We start from the raw sequence: 22,896 nt of genomic DNA on the forward strand, positions 1-22,896 counted from the left end.
ACTCACTTGGCTACCACAGTATTATATTCGGTTTCATATTTTATTTTATATCATGAGCCTATATAGCTGCTGCCCACGTGTAAATGTATTTTATACTTATTGTACAATTATAATATTTGCCAACAACTGTTTCAAAGTAATTGTTCTGCATATGAAAAAAAAAGTACTTGATCTGTAATAAATGTATACATGTCTTAACTTTTATTACCCCATGAATTGACACATTTTAATCATAAATCATAATGGTTCTGACTTAATTTGTCTCTTTAAACTACAAACGTAAACTGCATTTAAGGTCTCAATGTGCCCAGAAAGAACACAGTGACATGACAGCGTAGTGCCGAGCTGGCACGGCTTTATTTTGAAGGCACACTTGTAACTTCCTGCGTTGGTTCTGCTTCCTGTGACTAGCTTGCCGCAGCTTCAGGTTACAACACTTGCTGGATCTTCGTCGCTGCCGCCGTTGAGCTGCTTCATGACAGCCAGGCAGCAGCTCTTGTGGTCGCCCTGAAAGCTACCCTCCCTGTCGGCTGTTTGGACTTCCGAGAAGCGCCGAAGAAATGACTTTACGGTCGAGGATTTAGCGCTTTTTTTGTTTTTTGAGTACTTGACGCCACCTGAACTGAACTGAACCGAGCTGAACCGCTGCCTTCACCATGAGAAGCAGGAGCAACTCGGGCGTTAAACTGGACAACTATGCCCGGATGGTCCACCAGACTATCCTGAGACACCAAGTAAGGGCTTAATTAAGTTTAACTTTATCAAACTTAGCAGTTAAATGAAAGCAGTCAGCCAAATAAAGTAGTAGCTGCTTCGTACCTGCAGCCAGGTAATGTTAGCTTGACCAGTGGAGAGCCCAAACTCAACTATCTCCACGCGCACGGGGGGCGGACTGAACAGATATTGCGCAAGGCATCAGCACACTTTCTAACACACACACACACACACACACACTACACTCTCATGGCTCGTGTAAGTGTGTGTGTGTGTCTTCAGTGTCTGCAGCTTCATGAAGTTTCAGACTGATGTTTGTGGCTTGTAAGGGATTGTTTTGCACTTGTACATTTCTCATTAACATGCACCAAAATCTGCATATCCGTCCTCTGCAGCCACAAATTGAAGACACACACACACAGAAAACCCAGTGAATGAGGCTTATAGATGTGTGTGTGTGTGTGTGTGTGTTTGCATTGTGGGAGGAGACCAAATGTGAGATTGCTATGAAGTTAAAAACAGGCGAGGAGGAAGTGGTCCAGAGGTTTGGGAGCTCACCTTTCAGCTACCTGGCCTCCACATGTTGTGGTGCTGCATAAACAAGAAGGAACTTCAGATGGATTATGGATGTGGACGCACTGAGGTCACCTTTGAGTCTGTCCCAAATGGCCACCGGCCAGCCGGCAGTTGCGTACAGTTCACTGCTCAGATGGATCGCTGCACTGATGAAGCTGAGAGCGGAGGCTCAGTGCAGCTGCAAGCCAAGAGTCATGGACAAAGCAGCTGATGAAGACAGTAAATCTGTCTGTTAGTGATTTGTCACATGGGAGCTTATATATGCCTGAACCAGAGATCTGAGATTGTGTAGAAAAGTATTTACACATAGTTTATAATACTTCACTGTGTACTTTGATTTATATTAAAGAAGAAGCCAGAGCAGTTTGGACTCCTACACCTGTTTGCAGTTCAAATAAGTGTGATGCATTATTTTGTGTTTTGTTCTTTTAATACATGTTGTGTGGTATTGGTACCTGCATCAGAATTGGATCATAACTCATAAAAACGCGGATCGGTGCATCTCTAAAAATAACCCGACTCTAAAATAACTCGACGCATGCTACTCTGAACACATAACGAAAGAAAGGCTGGAGCCTCGACAGAGATCTGACATGCCGGCCTCTCTCTGTCGGTGATGAAACTCCTACACAGTGTTTCAGCTCTCACATTGCCTCACCTGGTTGTGCATTTTGCTGTTATCAAGGGTAGTAAACATCCTCTTTTCAGCAGGGGGCAATGGGGCTTATGGGAAATGTAGTTCTATATATATTGCACTTTTAAACACCCTGTTCCGTACAGGTTAGTGCAGAGTTAGTCTAAAGTTAAAGCTGTTTTCATTTTTACCAATTTTCACATTAAATTAACCCCTTTCTTTACTTTTGAAAGTAGCAGATGAGTCTAAACATGTATTTTATTTTTTAAAAAGTTTAGTAAGAACTGAAGCGATTAGTGTTGTGCAGAAATTATTCCCAGGCTGTTACATTACAGAACAAATAAAATGATATTCAGGCCTTATATTCTGTTACCTGGACATAACACAGTCCACAGCTTCTCATTAGTCTGCTGACCTGTGACCTTTGACCCCTCCATCTCTCTGACAGGATCCAGTAACTGGCCTCCTGCCGGCCAGCACGGACCAGCCTCACTCCTGGGTCAGAGACAATGTTTACAGCATCTTGTCTGTGTGGGCCCTCAGTCTGGCCTACAGGAAGAACGCCGACAGGGACGAAGACAAGGCCAAGGCCTACGAGCTGGAGCAGGTTGGTGCGCAGCTCCTTCCGCTCTGCCGGCTCTCATGTTTCTCTGCCCGGAGCGACGTGTTGAAAATGTTGACATTTAAGCATCTCTCTCTGTGCAGAGTGTGGTGAAGCTGATGAGAGGCATCCTCCAGTGCATAATGAGGCAGGTATGTGGTCTCAGAATGCGTCTTCTTATGATAAGGAATATTTCTGCTCCCCAGTTTGAAAGGTTATCTTCAAATGTAATGAATCAGATTCCTCTCTTCATGAATTGTCCATGCAGTCATGTGGCTAACATGCAGCCTGTGTGTTGCATTGGGCCGGTCAGGTCTAGGTGTGAAATTTTGCGGTACCAGTCCGGTTTGTTAGGACGCAGGTTTTAGTGTCTTGCAGAACTGGATTACAAAGTGCTCCAGAACTCTGTTAACTGCTGTATGACCAGTGCAGCAAGCTGTAAACTCAACATTGACTTGTTATCTGCTTGTAAAGTTCTTATGTGCTGGCAAACAGTGGATTGTTTAGTCATTGGAGCAACACTAGCATGCTCAATTTTCAAGAAAATTGATAGAAATAAGTAAAATAACCACATGGAATTGTCTGTTTTTGGCTGATTTTAATCAATCAAATTGCTGAATAATAAAGGTACCACACCTCCTTTACAACCAGTATTCCCAAAAAGTAGTCCTGCTCATTAATTTGCAGCTTCTCTCGCAATGCATCATACAATCTGAGGTATTAAAGGATGTATATCACGATATAAACAATATATATAACTCACCATATGTTGTCCTGTTGCCGTCCTCCAGCTGGATAAGGTGGAGAAGTTTAAGTACAGCAGGAGTACCTCAGACTCGCTCCACGCCAAGTACAACACGCGCACCTGTGCTACCGTCGTTGGAGACGACCAGTGGGGTCACCTACAGGTGGACGCCACCTCACTCTTCCTGTTCTTCCTCGCTCAGATGACGGCGTCCGGTAAATATGCAACAGACACAAAACGCTGGCACGGACGTTTGAGTATTTAGTCACCTTCATCTGTGAAAACCGATCATCTCATCCTCATCAAGGAAACCACGACAACGTTTAACATGTGCAAACTGCCCACAGAGTTTTAGGTCACGTGATCAAGAGTGTGTGTGTGTGTGTGTGTGTGTGTGTGTGTGTGTGTGTGTGTGTGTGTGTCACACCAGGTCTCCATATCGTCTACACCCAGGATGAAGTGGACGTAGTTCAGAATCTCATGTTCTACATTGAGACGGCCTACAAAGTGGCTGTAAGTGTTCATCCATGTTGATATGTATTTTTATGCACATTTTTAAAGGATAACTTTCGTTTTTTACAACCTGGACCTTATTTGTAGCATTAAATACGACCATTTACTCACCCAGACAACTTTGGTGGCATTTGGAGTCGTTTTGAAGAAATTAGCCCCAGAGGAGCGGCGCGTATATCCGTATAATGCGAGTACTCGGGGCATCCATGCGTAGCCTCTATATAACGCATAATCTGCAGCGAAACTCGTTCATATTCCAATATTTTGTTATGATATGCTGGTGCTATTCCCCTCTGAGCCCGTGGTGGCATGTTATCAACATCCGGCGTCTCGAGACAACTACCTCTGACGTGGATGATGTCATTACTGCTGCGAGCAGCCAGCCACAACACGGCTGACTCTGCGGCGGTCGGCCACGAATACGCAATAACGAACCATAGCTGTGCCAAACTACAGCTAAACTAGCCGACCGCCGGCTCAGAGGGGAATAGCACCAGCATATCAGAACAAAATATTGGAATATGAACGAGTTTCGCAGCAGATTATGCGTTATATAGAGGCTGCGCATGGATGCCCCGAGTACTCGCATTATACGGATATACGCGCCGCTCCTCTGGGGCTAATTTCTTCAAAACGACTCCAAATGCCACCAAAGTTGTCTGGGTGAGTAAATGGTTGTATTTAATGCTACAAATAAGGTCCAGGTTGTAAAAAACGAAAGTTATCCTTTAAATATTGCAGCAGAAAAGGTTGATGGACACAGCAGAATTTGACAAAACGTTAACGGGCTTCATGGAAGGTGGAAATGCCTCAGCCACAGCGAACATTCACCTCACATGGCTGATCAGCTGTTTCCACCCTGAACGAGCAGAAAGAAGGTCGCCACATTAACGCCGTCTTTTCTGGTTCCTCGCAGGATTACGGGATGTGGGAAAGAGGAGACAAAACCAACCAGGGCATCACTGAGATCAACGCCAGCTCTATCGGCATGGCCAAGGTTAAAGCACACACGCAGAAACACACAGTTTCACTCGTCTTTCCGTCATCCTGAGCGCGATATTGGAGTGAGGCGAGCAGTGGGGAGCAGGTAGATGGAGGAGAAAACAGCTCCTGAGTGCTGAGCGAGACAGAACAGGTGCTCCAGTAAAAAAATCTGGCTGGGTGGAAGGTGTCTAGTCGCTGCGACGGCCTTTACGATGACCTTTAGGCGACCCGCACTCTCCAGACTAACTCTGGATCAGGTGCACGGACTTTGTTTTGGTGCTGAAAGTGTGCTCAGCGGCAGCACTTCCTGACGTCAGAATAGATTAACATGATGCCGCTGTCAGGTAAAATCCTTCAAAGAATTAATTGTGGCAGCCTCATTTTTCAGCCGAACGGGAGCCTGTTTTTATTGCAATTGGATTTTTGGAAGTTTTATAACATGAAGAGGTTTTGTCTCAGTCCGGTCCAGCTTCAGTTGAAAGAAAGCATTGAAATCCCTGAGTTTTCACACACCAGGATACCGGAGTCTGTGCCCGACACACTGCTGGCCAAGGACAGCAGTGTGTCGGGAGGTATCAGGTTCTCTGTGGTCTTCCAAGAATGGCTTCTCACTCAGAAATAACACAGTACTCACAGTACCCAGTGCGCACACACACATACACACACACACAGAGTTTAATTTAAGACTGTGGAAACAGGCGCCACTGCAGGACGTTCCCTCCATTAAACTACATGTAGTTATTCGTATTTATAGAAGCAAAACTGCATGAATTGATTGTAACATGCACTTTAATCATCTGTAGTGTGATGCAGTACTACCACACTGCTACACACTACACTACTTCATACTACTGCTGTGTATTATGTGCATTGTACTGTAATACCACGCATTTCCTGTGATACTGTAATGTACAATATTAGATCAGACTGTATGAAAAACCTACATAACATACATAGAAACTGATTACAAGCTGAATCTCTGTGGATATTTGACATTTTAATGCTTTTTTTTTTAGATTTTTGTATTTGCTCTCAATAATAACTTTATTTCCGGTTAAATTTATTGTTCAAACTGTGTTTTTATCTTATGGCTGTTTTCTCGACTGTTACTATCAGGCATGAGAGTGAAATTTATGGCTCAGCTGTAAAATATGCTGTCAAATAATTCCCAGTTTGAGGGATCGCTGACAAAAATATCTTACGTGATTATAATTAAAAATAATACTTATAATGTTTTCAATGACTGTATGTCCTCCAGGCAGCTCTGGAGGCTTTGGACGACCTAAACCTGTTTGGGGCAAAAGGAGGACCTGGATCTGTGGTCCACGCCTTGGCTGATGACATACAGCACTGCCAGGTACACACACACACACACTTTCAGATGCAAATACAATTATTAATTCACTTCTTTTTTCCTGTTGAATGTCAAATTTATCCTCCACTCTGCTTCCTTCATCTCTCTCTCTCTCTCTCCTCCTCCCTCATCAGTCCATCCTGACCTCGATGTTGCCCAGAGCCTCCATCTCTAAAGAGGTGGATGCCGGCATCCTGGCCATCATCTCGTATCCTGCCTTCGCTGTTGAGGACATGAACATCGTCAACATCACCAAGGAGGAGATCATCTCTAAGCTGCAGGTGCAGAGAAGTGCAGTGAAACAGAAAAAAGTATGTACTTTTCGATGGATTTGTCCTTGCTGACTTCCTCTCTGTGTCCGTTCAGGGTCGATACGGCTGCTGCAGGTTTCTAAGAGATGGACACAAAACGCCTAAAGAGGTAAACAGTCTGTAAACGAAGCTGCTGCCTCCTTCATTTAATCCACTCATCTAAATAATGATGCTTGAGGAGGTGCGTCGTGTTCAGGTGCAGGTTCAGTCCTCGTCCTCTTTTTGTTATGAGCCTCTGTAGCCTTCAGAAACCAGACCCAGCAGCCTGATGTCTCAAGCCATGCTGCTTAGCGTTTAGCTCTTTCTTCAGCTCTCTTGGTAAAGTTGCTTAGCATTTAGCTCTTTCTTTAGCTCTCTTGGTAAAGTTGCTTAGCATTTCTTGTACATTTTCATTCCCACACACATTGATGTCATTTGCGAAAGTCTGTAACTCTGTCTCTTCTTCTTTGTTCCTCCAGGATCCGAACCGTCTGTATTACGAGTCCGCAGAACTGAAGCTGTTTGAAAACATTGAGTGCGAGTGGCCGCTGTTCTGGACCTACCTCATCTTGGATGGCATTTTTATCAACAGCCCTGAACAGGTAGCTTAAGTTTGCATGTGTGTGTGACTTTATTTGCCTCCTGTCCTGGAGGTAGATACTGATACGGTCTCTGTTAATTCATCCAGGTGCAGGAGTACCAGGAAGCTCTGGAGGGCATCCTGATCAAGCAGAAAGACGGGATACGACTGCTGCCGGAGCTCTACAGTGTCCCCCCAGACAAGGTAATGCCTTTGAAGGAAGTCGTAGAAAAAATGATAACGCTGTGAATCTTTGTAAGGTGTTATTAAGAGTTGATTGTCATTAAAAAAGCTGTTTGTTTGCGTATAAAAACAGGTGGAGGAGGAGTATATGAACCCTCACTCCGTGGAGAGGATCCCGATGGGCAAATGTCCTCTGAAATGGGGGCAGTCTCTGTACATCCTGGGAAACCTTCTGACAGAGGTGAGCTATCATTTCATTGGCTAACACTAAAAAGAAACTGAACGTATGTCGCTTTGTGGCAGAGTTAGATGAAAAGATCGATATCACGCTCGTATCTGTTTGTTAAATATGAAGCAGAGGCCATGGCTCATTTAGCTTAGCTTAGCTTAAAAGACTGGAAACAGGGGGAAACAGCTAGCATGGCTTTGTCTGTATCATAATACCTCTGTCTGAGAACGGAGACATTATTAGTGACCTTTAAACGTGCTGGTAGGCAGATTTTGTCACCTCTGGACATATTGTTTTGAGTCTTTATGCTAAGATAAGCTTAGCTACCTAACCGAATGCTATAGCTAAGCTAACAGTTACCGTACAGGCTTTTTCAATATCTTAACCGCATAATATAGAGTAGCATTTAGCTGTACCAGTTATAGTTTTTCCTTTTTTTGTTCCTAAATCCTTTCTCTTTAAATCCTTTTAATTATTTTTGGACTGTTATATTAAATATTCTTGTTTTTTCCTATTTTGTCTGCATTATGATTGTGTTTACTATTGTACATGTAGCACATTTTCAGGCTCTGACTTCTTAAGCTCCGTCTCATTTTTAAGGGATTTCTCGCCCCCGGAGAGATTGACCCTCTAAACCGACGATTCTCCACCATCCCCAAACCTGACGTGGTCGTACAGGGTGAGTTCATTCGTTGAGGTACCAGCATGTTGTCTTATGGCCGGTGGGCGCAGCGGCAGTAGTTATGCATGTTCAAAGCTTCTCTTTCCCCCTGTAGTGTCAATTCTGGCGGAGACTGAGGAGATCAAACAGCTGCTGCTGAAGAACGGTATCCACGTGGAGACTGTTGCTGACATCCATCCCATCCATGTGCAGCCCTCCAGAGTCCTGAGCCACATCTACGCCAGACTCGGTACGAGCTCAGAAATTTGAAGTTTTTTCATTTAATCTAGAGAAATTTTTTTTGAGAAGTCTGAGAAGTGACAAAGCCAGTGTGGAAGTGCCTTGTTTTCTTTCGAATGGCCAGCAGGGGGCGAAAAGAAGCTCATGAGAAAACGACCCTTCTTGTCTCCTGATTTTGCAGGTCGTAACCCGAGGCTGGGTCTGACAGGACGACCCTACAGGAGAATAGGAGTGCTGGGAACCTCCAAATTCTACATCATCAGGAACACCGTGTTCTCCTTCACACCTCAGGTTAGTAAGAAAACACAGCAGTCACAGCTTCCACTGCTGGTATGACTATCGCAACAGTGACGTCATAAAGTCTTGAAGCTTGAAACTTCATAAAATAGTGTAGTCTAGTTTTTCCCTGGGCCTGAAATGATCACAGCTTTGAATTCACTAGTCGTGAAACTTTGATATCCCGATGAAAACAAGTTAAAATATCCTCGTCATCCCTCCAGTTCATCGACCACCAGCAGTTCTACCTGGCGCTGGACAACAAAATGATCGTGGAGATGTTGAGGACAGAAATCGCCTACCTCTCGTGCAGGTGGAGGATGACCGGACGACCCACCGTCACTTTCCCCATCTCACAGAGTATGCTGAGTGAGTACAAGCACGCGCACACACACACACACACACACACACACAATGCAGCTATTATTTCAACGTAATACCCACAAAAAAGTTGGAAAATGTCTTAAATTCAGCTGTTGAGGGTGCTAATCCTGCATAAGTATAACAGAGTACATGTATTCCTCCGTCCTCTGTGTGTGTGTGTGTTTTAGCTGAAGACCACACAAACCTGGACCCTGCAGTCTTGGCCACACTGAAGAAGCTGCAGGATGGATATTATGGAGGAGCAAGGTGACAAAATGTTCCATGACGGCTGGTTGCTTTAAATAAAGTTTAATCTTTCAGACATAAATGAGTGCAAATTGAGGTAAGAAATCTATAATTGCAGAATATCCAGGAATTCTGGAAGGGGAAAAAATAATTGTCTGAATTTAACCAAACTTCGTACCTGCAGCCAAACGTCAGGCACAAAGCTTTTAAACACCAGCGGTCGATTTTCTCCTCCTCTCCAGGATCCAGACGGGGAAGCTGTCGGAGTTCATGACCACTTCCTGTTTTGCTCACCTGAGCTTCCTGGACGGTAAGGGTTCTGGCAGCATGAGCCGCGACGAAGAGTATGATGATGATGATGACGGCGATGGATACGTGCATGAGTTACGTTGTGATGATGGTAAGAGAAAACAGATTGGTGGATGGAAGGGGCGGAATGGTGACGCCCGCGATGGATTTAAGTCTTTATGCTGACAGGCGGCGCTTGTTTGCTCTCCATCGTTGGCTTGACCATTCCTGGCAGTGACACATAGAGGCGTATACAGGCAAAGTATTTGTACTTTGCCTGTATGTGCTGTCAATACCATTAACCTACTAAGACACTCAATATTTCAAACCCACAACACATGCATAATTATATGTTACATGCATGTCTAATTCTAATTCTCTGTCATTGGTCTCATTCAGCTGACCCCATTTTAAACTCCCAAAAAATTAATATTTAACACCTGTGAAGTATCTCACTTATAACCTTCTCATTAATCTCCACTTCCTGCATTTTCCTGCGGTCACATGACCCCTGACCTCCCTCCCCTTTCCCATCCTCTCTGTACTGATCTGGAGGTTGTTGCATGTCAGAAGCTGCACAGAAACCTGCTCTGCTTGAGCTGCAGTAAAACGTAATGAACATTAAAAGAGGTTTTGTTGCAGTTAGTGCACGCCTGTCTCAGTTTGATGTATCTGTTAGTGAACGTATACGCATGGATAGATAGAACGTGAGCATGTACAACCTTTTACAAACTGCATGTCACTTTTTAAAACATGTTTTAACACTTTTTCAGATATTTTATTCTGCTGAACGTGTCGGTACTTTTTTAATCTATCCGTTCCTCTTCCCTCTCCAGAGGCTGATGACCTCGCCCAGTACCTGGACCACCTGTTGGCTCACTCTGCCCCCAAGAAGCCCAAACAACAGGTCGGAGGTCTGGGGAGGTTCAAGGCTGCAGCCACCAAAACCAAGGAGATGGTGTCTCTGAAGAACAAGGCTCAGGACCTCAACGTGCACAGTGAGTGGATCCATCATTTGGGCATTTTAGGCACCTTCTGAACATACTCACACCAGACTCCTCTTTCTTTTTGTGCTTCTTTGTGTCCAGATGTCAACATGTACCTCTCGAACAAGCTGTTCCGCTCCCCTCAGCCTTCCCTCAACCTGAACCTCCCAGACTCCTCCACACCGCAAGACACTCAGGTGTGTTTTTGCATCCTTTAGTCTTCATGCAGTTCAGCCTACACACCTCCCGGGTTTCCCTCCACTCCTTCACCACCCTCAGCTTCACCTTTCCACGTCCGTCCTGCAGATCCCAGAGGTGACGGTTACAACAGAGAGCGGCATCCCCAGAGACGCCAGCGGAGCCATCGACTACAACGCTTTGGCCCAGCTGCTAAAAGACACGCAGAGTCTCCAGGACCAGGCAGATATACTCTACATCCTCTTCAAAGACAAGTGAGATCATCGTGCTAGAAGAACAAGACAAATAGCTGATAATCCACTGGCTCTCCTCAGCGTTTGGGATAATTATTTCCAGTATATTTCTGTATGTTTAGACACACATCTCTCATTAGACGCTGTGCGTTTGTTTTCCTCACAGGGGAATGGACTGGGACACCCGTCTGCACGGTAAAGGCTCCACGGTGAGATCTCTGCTGGCCGAACTTTATGAGAAGGCGGGTGAGCTCAAACACTGGGGCCTCATCAGGATGATCTCTGGCATGCTGAGGAAGAAGGTGGAGGAGCTCGACTCGGTACGACACACACACACACACACAGTTATAAATAATAATAACATAATAAATAATAACATGCTTTCCTTTAAGTTTCCCAGCCTGAAAAAATCTTATTGATTTCTCCTCATTTATTGGTCTATATCTGTATTCTCATCAATAGATTTCATACATTTCCACCTGATGTTTTCTAGCACTCTCTTTCTGATTGGTTGTGATCCGTCCGTAGGCCTGCTCTGATTTGCTGGCGCACCAGAAGCACCTGACAGTGGGTCTGCCTCCTGAGCCGAGAGAGAAAACCATCACCGCTCCCACACCCCCAGACCTGCTGGCTGCCCTCATCGACGAGGCCAGCGACAACAACATCAGCGTGGCCATACTCACTCAGGTGAGTCACACGCTCCACTGTCACCTGCGACCTGCGAATTCCTCCTCCTACCATCCTCTTTAATCTGTCCCCCCTCCTCCAGGAGATCATGGTGTACCTGGCTATGAGCATAAGGACTCAGCCCAACCTGTTCAGTGAGATGTTCAGGCTCCGCATTGGTCTGATCATCCAGGTGATGGCCACCGAGCTGGCACAGTCACTCAACTGCTCAGGTAAGGGAGGAAAGAGAGGATGACGGTGATATTTTAAAATAGATGATTTTCTCAAGTGTGTGTGTGTGTGTGTGTGTGTGTGCGTGCGTGTGCGTGTGTGTAGGCGAGGAGGCCACAGAGAGTCTGATGAGTCTCAGCCCATCAGAACTGAAGAATCTCCTCCACCACATCCTCAGTGGGAAGGAGTTTGGAGTGCAGCGCAGCGGTCAGTCCACCAATCCAAACCCTCCATCGTAACGACCAATCATATCCTGTATCACACACACAGCCAATCAGATTCAGGTCTGCCTTTCAGATTTCTTAAGTAGCTGTAAGGTCGTCATGGAGTTCGTTTTTTTTTCCCCCCTCCACAGTTAGAGAGATAGACGCAGGCGTTAGTCCTGCCATCTCCATCCATCACCTTGGCAACGTGGGCGCCACCAAGAGCGAGAGAGCCGGCATCAGCAAACTGAAGAGCGACATGAAGCTGGTAGGACGCCGCGGTTGTGAGATTAACACACACTTCTTGCATCTCACACACCATTTTTCAGAGAAAAGTACGGCGGCCCTGACAGCTTAAGAAAATGCATGCAAATAAAAGGCCAATTAAAAAACATCTTCACCAGTTTGAAAAAACACACGCAAGTGAGAAAGAGGACACAACAGAAACTGTTTCCAGGGGACACTAAAAGTAGACGTACATGTCCAGACAGCTTGTTGTCCCGCCAAAAAACACATGCATTTCAGCTCATTTTCCAACACCACTTATTTAGCCGACTTCAATAAGCGCAGCCGTGTGCATCACCTTTTAGTGTCCCCTGGAAACAGCTTCTGTTGTCGCCTGTGCTACTTGCAGCATTTCTGTATTTTGTTGTGGTTTTTTTACACTTTTTTTTTGCTAAATGCTGCGCATGTGTTGTCACATTATTCCAAGGCGTTGAGCTCTCAGGGCCACTGTAAAAACAAGAGATCCTGACCAGTTCAAGTCAACTTTGTGGAGAATTGTTGGCGGGAAGAGAATAAGAGAGAAGAGGATCTTATTTAGAAAATGTTGTTGACTGTTGTCTCTTTGCAGCTGGAACACAGGTTGTCTTTGACGGATCCGAGTAAGGTGATGGTGATGATGATGTTGAATCAGATTAGGTGGTAATTCACCCGGCTAATCGTGGAGAAATGAAAGGATGAGCATCATTGGTGGAGAAATGTGGAAATAATTAAGAATAGCTGATGAATTGTGGAGATTGAGATTGCAAATGAAGGTTTTTGCTCCTTAAAAAAATTCGCCAATTCTCAAATGGACTTCGGTTGACACGTCTCCAGTTTGAAATCACCAGACAACAATTAGTTGATTTATTTACAGCTTGGTTTTTGTGTTGCAGGCGGAGCACAGGTTGTCCTTGACGGATCCATTCAAGGTGATGATCACATGAAGGAATATTAACTATCGCAGTGTTTCATCTCTTTTTTTCAGTTATCAATAAATGAAGTAGAAGTGCAGGATATGCTGTAGGTGTTAATTCACCAGTCCAGAGCTTTCAGCTGCATCACACTGCCTTCACCATCAAACTCGCTTTGCTTTTTCAAAAGTGATACGAATCGTGATGATAACTGATGATGGATAACGCTGCTTGTTCTGTCTATGTTTTGATCCAGGAACCCAGGTTGTCTTTGACCGATCCGGTCGCGGAGGTGATGATGGTGATGATGATGTTGAGAGGAGTTAATTCACCTGGCTGTGGAGTTGTGGAAAATGAATACCTGATTTCAGCGATGTTGAGGAGGATGTTGTGACCTGGCTTTAACGTGGAAAAGAAATATCTGTCTTTGCAACTGGTTGTCAACAATTAGTGCAATTTAGCGTTTGAACGTTGCGATTCATTGTGTTTCCTCTGTTGCAGATGGACCGCAGGGTGTCTTTGACTGACTCAGTCAAGGTGATAATGATTAAGTTTATCAATCTGTAAGAGACAATGAAGAGTTAAATGCTGGCATCTGGTCGCCGTAATTAAGTTGTGATTAAGTTTTAATTTTATTGTGATGCAGATGGCTCACAGGCTGTCTGTGAGACAGCTGATCAAAGCGATGATGATTGTTGGTGTCAGTGATCAGACTCGGTTTTGACTTGTTGGATTTTCTGATGACAGCAGTCTTGATGAATTCAATTAATTGCAAAATCACCTTGTTCAGCAAAGCCATACCGTGTGCGCTCACTCATACTTGATGATAATGTTGCGTACGAGGAGAAATAGACGCATTTGGGTGTAAACAGGTTGTAGGAAGTTAAAGTCCGTAATGCAAAGTGGATTTTTTTTTGTCTCCATTCCAGCTCGACCAGTCACTGATCTCCCCTCGCAAGGTGACAACAGTAACCACATTTAAACTTGGTTTTCTGTTAATTCATCTGAACGAATTAACATCAACTAAATGGAGCAGATCACATGAGGGATTAACACTGTGCTGCCTCGTCTTCGCTCCTGCAGGATGAGTGTGCCGACTTAACTGCTTCGTCAGATGCCATTTGCTCAGCCAACTGTCCAAAACCCAAATCATAATTATATAATACAATTTCTTTTCATTGAAGTCTTTTAATCTACTTTTGAGAAACTAATGAATTTTCTGTTTTAATTCATGACAAATGATTTATTGTGAGATAAACAGACACATGTATTTCAGCTCTTGTTCTTTAAGTATAAAAGCCAGTTAGCTCTTTGTTAAATTGCTGTTAAATGATAATGAGGTTTGGTTTACGTTTCACTTGCGTGTGCTGAGTTTGGAGGCGTCTCTGCTTCAACACTTTGTGAATTAATCTGCAGTATCTCATGTTTCCTGGCCTCATTTCTGTCATTTCCCATCCTGATTGGGACTCATGCATGCTGTGCCGTGTGTTTTCGCAGCGTCAGAAGCCAGAGTCCGCCGGCTCTCGGGGCTGTTTTCTGTCACCCGTCTAGTTTTGAGTTTTTAATTTCGTGCATATTTTTTTGTTTCTCTCCCCTCCTTTCTGTTCTTTTCCTGCCTCTCAGGGTTTGCGAGCTCACTCTGTGGACATAGAAAACTTTGAATCTGGGGTAAAGATTTGTGTATTAATCAGATATTTCTCAAGATTTTGAGCTGCCAGTTTTATACGCCCAATTTTTGAAGAGTAGTCCTCTGGATTTCTTTACGCCTCAAAAAGAGGAGGAGGATGCTGTTCTTTCAGAACAAACTGATTTAAATCTTTTTTTTCCTCCTGTTCTGGCTGTTCAGAGGTACCGGCTGCCGTCCATAGAGTCTCTGGACATTCCGGAGAGCATTCCGGTTGCCAAGGACACCAGACACGGCCAATGGCTGCGCAGGAGGCGTCTGGACGGAGCGCTGAACCGCGTCCCTGTGGGCTTCTACCAGAAAGTCTGGAGGATCCTGCAGAAGGTCGGTCTGAGTATCATCATCAGGTGTTTGGAGTGTTGCGCATGTAAACATTAGATCCTGATTTTGAGAAACCTGGATTTGCTACCTGGAGGACTCGAATAGAAACCAGGACCCTGTGGCAAGTAAAAACCTGGTCCAGGTTTCTGAGCATTTCTTGTTGGTACAGAACTGATTCAGATAAACTGTTTTTTCACATCTATTTTACCATTTAAGTGGCTGAAAGTAGATTTTCTGTGCACATATATATATATATATATATATACATTAATTTGAATGGAGATTTCAGTCCTGGTTGATTTGACGTGGCTCAGGCACCATTGTGTTAGCTCATTCAGCGGTAGTAACAGTACAGTGATGACCATACTAATTCCCTGTCTTCTAGTGCCACGGTTTGTCCATAGAAGGGTTTGTCCTTCCTTCTTCAACCACCAGAGAGGTAAGAGATGATGTTGATATTATAAACACGTTTCAAAGACTTCATTCTTGTGGTTTTTCTGTCATTCTTCCTGATGTGATGCCGTCTTCTTTCGCCTTCCCCCTCAGGTTTTGTTCATCTCACTTTACGATTTAAAGCCATGCACTAAGTTTTGAGAACTCGGCACGATGGTTCACCAGACAGTCAACATGTTTGCCATTAAGATAAACGAGTTTTAACAGACTTTTGCCAGCCAGTCGAAACTGTTATTTTAAATGAAACGTTCATCTTTTTTCCATCCTCGTCTTCTTAATGTCTTCTTGGATTCCCCATCCAGATGACACCAGGAGAGATCAAGTTCTCCGTCCATGTGGAGACGGTTTTGAACCGCGTCCCTCAGCCTGAGTACCGGCAGCTGCTGGTGGAGGCCATCCTGGTTCTCACCATGCTTGCCGACGTGGAGATCCCGAGCATCGGCTCCATCATCCACGTGGAGAAGATCGTCCACCTGGCTAACGACATGTTCTACAAGGATCAGGTGAGCAGAAAAGACTCTCAAATCCAGCATTAACACCTTTGTGATCAAGCGAGGAAGGATTTTCATCTTTCCTTCCTCTCCAGAGGGACCTGGGAGCAGAGGAGCACATGCTGGAGAGGGACCCGTCCACCGGAGTGTGCAGGCTGCTGTACGACAGCGCCCCCAGTGGCCGCTTTGGGAGCATGACCTACCTCACCAAGGCTGTGGCCGTGTACGTGCAGGACTTCCTGCCCAGCGGGTCGTGTGCGGTGCAGTGAGGGGACAGAGCAGGGGTGAAACTACATGAAAACAAGTTAAATCTAACATTTCTCACGTTAAAATAACATTAACAGTACGTAAATAGCATCTGTTGAATATTGTCACCATTAGAGTGTGTGAGAAACAAGTGAAGAGACACACGTTACAGTTTGATGTATTTATGTGAGAATCTGATCAAACCTTCACAGCAGACTCACGTGATTTGTCATATACGTCAAAATAGTTATTTAAAAACGTCACCATGCAAAGTTTTCACTGTTTCGGCATCTGCCTGTTACCTACAAGACACAACAACAACCTCCCAGTTAGCAACCTATACGCTGATCTGTCTCACCTGGTCGCTAACGGTACAAACATAAATAAGCTAGCAGGGCTCGCCTACCCTGACACCCCTTTGCAGGGGCTCCGTCCCTGCATTGTGATTGGTTTAAATAAGTACAAACAAACCACAGTGCCCCCCCGTACCAGAATGATAATGTCTTCACCAGAACCAACAATGTATGAGGAGTCAGCTGTGTTTTTGTTTGGGACTGTCAAGGCTCTAGTCATAATGAAAGTCGCAATGAGCCACTCGATGACCTCTTCCTTCATTATTTTTAACAGTTTCTGAACAACAGTGGAGCTCTATGGCACATATCAGACTTGGGTTACAACCCTTGTTCAATTCATTGTTGGTTTTGGTCTTTTTATGGGATTTGTTGACAGTAATTTAATGGGAAATGAGTTGAATGTATTGATTTGACCAGTGGGAAAGAACGTGATTTGTGGCCCTTCATAGAGTAATGGAGGTTCTTGACAGCTGAGTCACTGCTGGCTGACGTTTTCAGCCAGAAAACACGCAGTTTTCATATTTTTCACGCCATCTTTAACTCAAAAACAAACCATCGTTGACTTAGCAGCTCATGTTACTTTACCTCCAGTACAACAAACAAGCTGTATGATGTTTGAGATAACGACAAATATCAGCTAATCTATCGACTATTTATTTTACTGAATGTTAATTAAAGCTAAAATATGAGATGTCAGATGTGTCTTAAAGAGCACATTTGCCGGTTTGGGAGTTTTTTTAGTTTTTTTTTTTCAAAGCCTTAATATAGTTGCACTTAAAAATATGTGAATGAAACTACAGGAGTGCTGTTTTGCAGACTGGGAGATGTGTAGTAATGTGTAGTAATTGAAACCACCTTATTTTTTAACACATGAAGAACTTGACGTGTTGATTTGCTGTAAATTGAAGAGGTTTCAGCATGCAGTGGACTTCTTTTTGAATGCAGTGATCTCTAAGTGCAATTCAGATTTCTGTCCTCTTCAGAACGGAAACGCCTTAAACTGTAATTTGAGTTATTTTAGTGTAATTGCATTAAAACTTATGGCCATTTACTTACAATTGTTTGACATTTAACTGTTTGCTGCACAAAAGTTTTCAGGAGCATTGTGAGACAAATGAAAGATGTTACAGGGAAAAGATGAGGGTGATTCAGTAACACACATGTTTTAACTTGTTGTAAGCTGTGATATTTGACGATGTGAGCACCACACTCCATTTAAATTACAATCATGGCAGAATGAGCGTGAGTCACCTCTCCATCATATATTAAAGTCTGAAAACATCATCCACTGAACGACTGTTGGCTGTTTCCTGCTGTTTTTGAAAGTCATTCTTTAATAAAACTGAGCGTTTGTTATCTAATTTGAAGTTGCTTTGCGTCTGCTGGGGATTTTGTGTCCTAGTCTGGGTCTATTCATTATTGCTTGACAATTCACTTTTTTAGAACTTTCAACCACATCACATGATCTTCATCAGCATATGGCGTTTGCTCAGTTTTCATGGAGATGGATCTGTTGATGCGCAAGCTTAGCAGCACATTAACTTGGCCCTTCCAGGACTTCTTCACCTTGTTGGCTCAACGATGGCTGAGTGAAATGGTTGAAAGCTCCAGAAAGAGCTTTGTTTCCTTGTTTTAGGACTGTTTTGTATAATTAGTTTCTAAGGTCAACATCGAACAGTTTAAGCTGCAGACATTTGTCTTCAGATAATTAAAAAAAAATGTTATCAGCTATTTATTTGTCCATCTATATCAGGCCTTCTCAAAGTCCGGACCTCGGTTTACATCCAGTAACATCAGCAAGGCAATCCGGACCCATGTCGTTAACTGGAGGCCTGCGAGTCACATCCAGCCCACCACGTTCCCACCTGTCCTACCGAATATTAATGAATTCAGAAAATGCATGCAGCTAATGTTAACAACTAGTGGAAGAGGTCCACTCAGTCCTGAGAGTGATGGCGGATCGACTTCTTAAAGACTTGGCAACAAGCCTAAAGTCTGTATTTCATATAGTCACTGAGAATTACTAAGCTTCTCTATTAGGTCGGGTTTATTTTCATTGGCAAACTGATGTGAAGTGTCTCAAACTCAAGCTCCTGAAAAGGATTTTTTCTTTATTGAGTTGGAAAACGTGCGTAATCAAGAGTTCACCTGTTCTACAGAAACTAGAACGTGGTGTTGATGTGGCTCATTTCCCCATCGCTGACAATGTTGTCTACCACTCCTGCTAGCTAGACTGGGCTGTGAGCTCATTACTCAGCCTTAGACTTGGCCATTGTTAGCTGCAGAAGCTAGCTGCTGGCTAACACTGCTAAATGGCTCTGAGTAATAAAACAAGCTCAAACCCCGCCTAGCTAAGTAGGTGAATCTTAGCGTGTGTCTGTGTCCTGTGTTTAAAAAGCAAAAAGCAACGGTAGTTGATTCAGATGTACTTAAACATTGTTGTTGCTCTTGCTACAGGCGCTAACGAGCTACATTTGGTAGCAGTTGTGAGCTTGTTCATTGAGAGAAGCTGGGGACATGACTGGCTTGTGATTTGTTTAATATTCAACACTGGGCTCTATAAACAAATCCTGCCGTATGTTGGTTTTCATTCCGGTCTTGGTGCCTGAAGAAAAATAGCTGCACGCGCATGTTACCCATCAATGCTGAGAAAATGGCATTACATCACATTTTAGGCCGCAAAAGATGAGAAGAATGCGGAAGTTGGCTTGATGCTAAGTTCTTGTTGCGGACATTATTTCCACACTAGCTTTCAATTCCTACAGCCAACCCGAGGCTTCATAGCACACCCCAGCAGCAGATTTATGACCATGAAGCCAAAGTCCAGCATGGAGGGGCTGAGTGAACTTGGTCTGGACACTGTGGAGGACAGTCATTGTTTCGGAGACACTGTAGAAGGACAGAATACCTGTCCTGTGGTCCAGGTACACTCCTTCTCTGGAGGACATCGGGTGGGGACTGGCAGCTACGATGGACACACGTCTGATGACGTAACGATTGTCGAAACAATCCAAAGCTAGGAGTGGTTTCAGCTAGGAAATGACCAACTACATACTTCTGAATCAGGACCTTCAGTATTTGGATCAAGTACCTCAATCAATGTTATTTTAATGTGTCCGAATGATATTTACTCAACATTTTATATATTCTGCTATTTTAATGACCTTTTATGACCTGGCACCACTGAATCACACAGCAGCTTCTTTGATCAATAAACCTCCCTGCTGGCATGTGGATCTGTACCTGAACATCTCACTGGGGTCTACAGTGGCCAGCCAGAAGCTGTAGGAGTTGCCGTAGTAGTTGCATGTCTCCCTCTGCCATGGCCTTCATGAAGGGAGTCCTGCGGAACTCCTCCAGGCAGGAGCCGGGGGAGGCCATGGCCTGACCAGAGCCCTCTGCACCTGTGCCAGTGTGCTGGGAGGGGAGGGAAGACTGGTTATGTATTGCAATGCATAGATGAGAAAAGAAAACAAACGTGTTCACACATTTTCTGCGAATTCAGGGTGACTGTCTGATGCAACATGGGCCTCGTAACCCACCACATTAGCAGATTTATGACCACGAACCCACAGTTCTGCACAGAGAGGCTGAAAACACAACATTTGAGATGAGGGAAAATGACGACACCTGTTTGTGACTGAACAGAACCGAAGTCTGTGGCGGCGGTTCAATGTCATCTCCTGTTTCTGATCCAGCTCTCAGCACCTTCTTTTTCTAGCCCAGGTTAGATGGTACATCCACTTCCGTTCCCTGAAAACTGCCATGTTCATTATGGTCTGTTTTCTAAGAGAGGTGTTCTACTGCACTGTATCACCTGAGTGAACGGACAGCAGGTGTGTCTGATTTCGCACGGGAGTGATGCTGCGTTCAGGGCCCGTCCGTTTCTTGGCCCTCGCTGCAGTTATCTCTTGTTGTAACTCTCGTATAGTTGAGTGAAAGCTGTCTTATAATAACAAAGATTATCTTTGTATTTAATGGCTTATCTGTAGTGTGTGTGTGTGTGTGTGTGTGTGTGTGTGTGTGTGTGTGTGTGTGTGTGTGTTTCTGAATCTGTGAATATCTTTTCCACTTTTCCGAAGCCTGCATGAATTTTACTGTACTTCCTGTTACTTTGTTACTTTGTACCTACCTACCCTGCACTCTGAATGCCTGCTTCTTTAAAACTCTACACTTTTATGCATCTGTTTGCAAAGACTCATGTCTAAAATCGGTGGGTGGAGTGTCCTAAAAAACGTGTGCCTGCTGCAGTGATCAAGGATTGAGAAACTATTGTGTCCGGGTCTTTTAGTGAATCAGTGAGTGGCAGCAGGCTGGCTGTGTTCTGAGAGGAACCAGTAGGTGGCAGCATGTGACCAGTAATGTGCAGGGAGCCATTAACGTCTGTTGGACTGCAAAGACATGACTTGGTTTAGGAGGCTTCACAGGTCAACAGTTTTTATTTTGTTAGCATTCATCAGGAGGATCTGTTGCTGCTGTGATGTTTGGATTTTTAGCATTCACTGTTGAATTGTGTGCTGTACAAGAACTAATTTATCAGAAAATGGTTTTATTTTCTTCTCTGAATACAATAAAAACATGAGAGCGGTTGCACACTCGCTGCCTTTAAGTAAGAATATAACTTTATTGATCCGATGCTGGGGCAATGCTGCTACAAACAGCAGTAACAGCATGAATAAAGAACAAAAAATCAATACAAAATAAAAACATAAAAAATCAATTGTGTGTATATGTACATTATATACAAAAAGTGTATAAAAATAAAGTTGTCTTTCATAGGATGGCTCAGTGTTTTGTACTGCTGCACAGTAGAGACTATATAACAGTAGAAATAATAATATAAGCACAGAACAACATATGTAATATTGCACAGGGTGTCTGCATGGATGGATGCATGGATGGATGCATAATGATTTAATATAACAGTCACACACAGATGATTGGAATGTGTTTGCCACATTCATCATTATTTCTGACTAAAACAATGTGATCTCCTAACCTTCGAGCCAGAATGAGGCGTGCTCTTTGTCCCATGACTTATGCTGTACATCATGCATGATTTGGACAATCTAACTCAAACGTATGTATGTGAAAATTGTGCCTGGTGGGAAATTTACCGGGGCGAAGGTGGAATGTCCGAGTGTCAAGGAATGCAGCACGTGTCCCAGTAGTTTATCCAAGTAGAAATAAAGGCAAACATGTATTATTACATATTCATATACACACATATTAAGTCTGTCAAAATTGAACTCTTTAACTGAGATTACTTTTTTAAAAACGTTTTTTTTTTTTTAAATAACCGGTTAAAAAGCATAAATGAACGCATGTAGTTAAATGACCCGTTGTGATGTTCATTAGTTGAGCCACTAGTTGTGCCACTAGCCAAATATTTATGCAGAGGTCTTTTTCTGGAAGTTTCTGTTTGTCTGTGTGTGTGCGTGGGTGTGTGTTTGGGGGCGTGTTTATGGGTGCTTGGGGCGTGTTTATGGGTGCTTGGGGCGTGTTTATGGGTGTAGCCGTCCGGGTTAGTATATCAGACTGACCGCTCCTGCTAGTGTAGCCGGCGTTCACATCCAAGCCCGGTCGTGGTCCAGGATGGATCCGGGATGGGTCTTCTTGGTGCTACTTTTTTTTGTTCCCGCGAGCGTGTCTGCATCGCAAGTCTACGTGAACGTCGGAGACTCCGCGGAGTTGACGGCGGATAGAAAGTGCGCAGACGGCGAGGAGTTTAGGGTGACGACCCGGGACAACTCTCTGACCGTGGCGAGACATGTTGAGGGTGTTTTTACGCCGGGGGGAGTTTATGCAGACCGGATTGAACTCGGCCCGGCGTCCTCTGTCATCATCCACCGCGTGAACTACAACGACCGCGGCGTGTTTGATTTCTTCTGCGGCGCGGAACACGTCTCCCTCACCGATCTGGTGGTGGTCGCACCTGCGCGCGTGTCTGTGCTCGAGGGAGAAGCGGCTGTTCTCCCGTGCTACGCCGTCATCAAGGACGTTCACGTGAAGGCGAGATGGGAGAAGGACGGGGAGCTCGTGTCAGAGCTGGACCGGTCCGGTCCGGTCTCACACGGAGCTGGATTTGAGGGAAGAGCATCCCCGCCGCTCGACTGGTACTCGACGGGGGACATGTCGCTGACCCTGGAGAGGGTCGGGCCGGGGGACATGGGTCATTT

At 44.4% G+C, this 22,896-nt stretch overlaps 2 protein-coding genes across 5 annotated transcripts in view; both read left to right on the forward strand.

Moving 5' to 3' along the window:
* The first annotated feature begins 442 nt into the window (after window positions 1–442).
* On the forward strand, window positions 443–18,078 carry phka1a (phosphorylase kinase, alpha 1a (muscle)). 4 transcript variants are annotated; one of them, XM_041964576.1, is made up of 35 exons: window positions 443–734; window positions 2,373–2,531; window positions 2,630–2,677; window positions 3,317–3,485; window positions 3,701–3,783; window positions 4,700–4,780; window positions 6,026–6,124; window positions 6,256–6,402; window positions 6,488–6,541; window positions 6,891–7,013; window positions 7,100–7,195; window positions 7,308–7,415; window positions 8,004–8,082; window positions 8,180–8,314; window positions 8,486–8,595; window positions 8,805–8,949; window positions 9,132–9,210; window positions 9,432–9,589; window positions 10,314–10,475; window positions 10,566–10,660; window positions 10,770–10,915; window positions 11,061–11,214; window positions 11,423–11,581; window positions 11,664–11,793; window positions 11,897–11,998; window positions 12,147–12,262; window positions 13,152–13,187; window positions 13,426–13,461; window positions 13,671–13,706; window positions 14,099–14,128; window positions 14,793–14,837; window positions 15,016–15,177; window positions 15,560–15,613; window positions 15,930–16,130; window positions 16,214–18,078. In XM_041964576.1, exons 1-35 carry the CDS (start codon window positions 657–659, stop codon window positions 16,385–16,387), a joined length of 3,789 nt encoding a protein of 1,262 aa, XP_041820510.1. In that variant the 5' UTR covers window positions 443–656; the 3' UTR covers window positions 16,388–18,078. The 4 variants fall into 4 exon arrangements, with proteins under 4 accessions (XP_041820510.1, XP_041820511.1, XP_041820512.1 ...); XM_041964577.1 differs by lacking the exon at window positions 14,099–14,128; XM_041964578.1 differs by lacking the exons at window positions 13,671–13,706; window positions 14,099–14,128.
* A 4,207-nt stretch (window positions 18,079–22,285) lies between these two features.
* The window catches only part of si:dkey-22i16.9, a 1,344-nt gene continuing 733 nt past the window's right edge, over window positions 22,286–22,896 (forward strand). Inside the window, exon 1 of the mRNA XM_041964580.1 lies at window positions 22,286–22,896. This exon is cut by the window's right edge and continues 106 nt beyond it. Within this exon, the coding sequence (XP_041820514.1) occupies window positions 22,313–22,896 (584 nt within the window). The 5' untranslated portion in view covers window positions 22,286–22,312.

Source organism: Chelmon rostratus, chromosome 23, assembly GCF_017976325.1.
Source record: "Chelmon rostratus isolate fCheRos1 chromosome 23, fCheRos1.pri, whole genome shotgun sequence".
Taxonomy (NCBI): domain Eukaryota; kingdom Metazoa; phylum Chordata; class Actinopteri; order Chaetodontiformes; family Chaetodontidae; genus Chelmon; species Chelmon rostratus.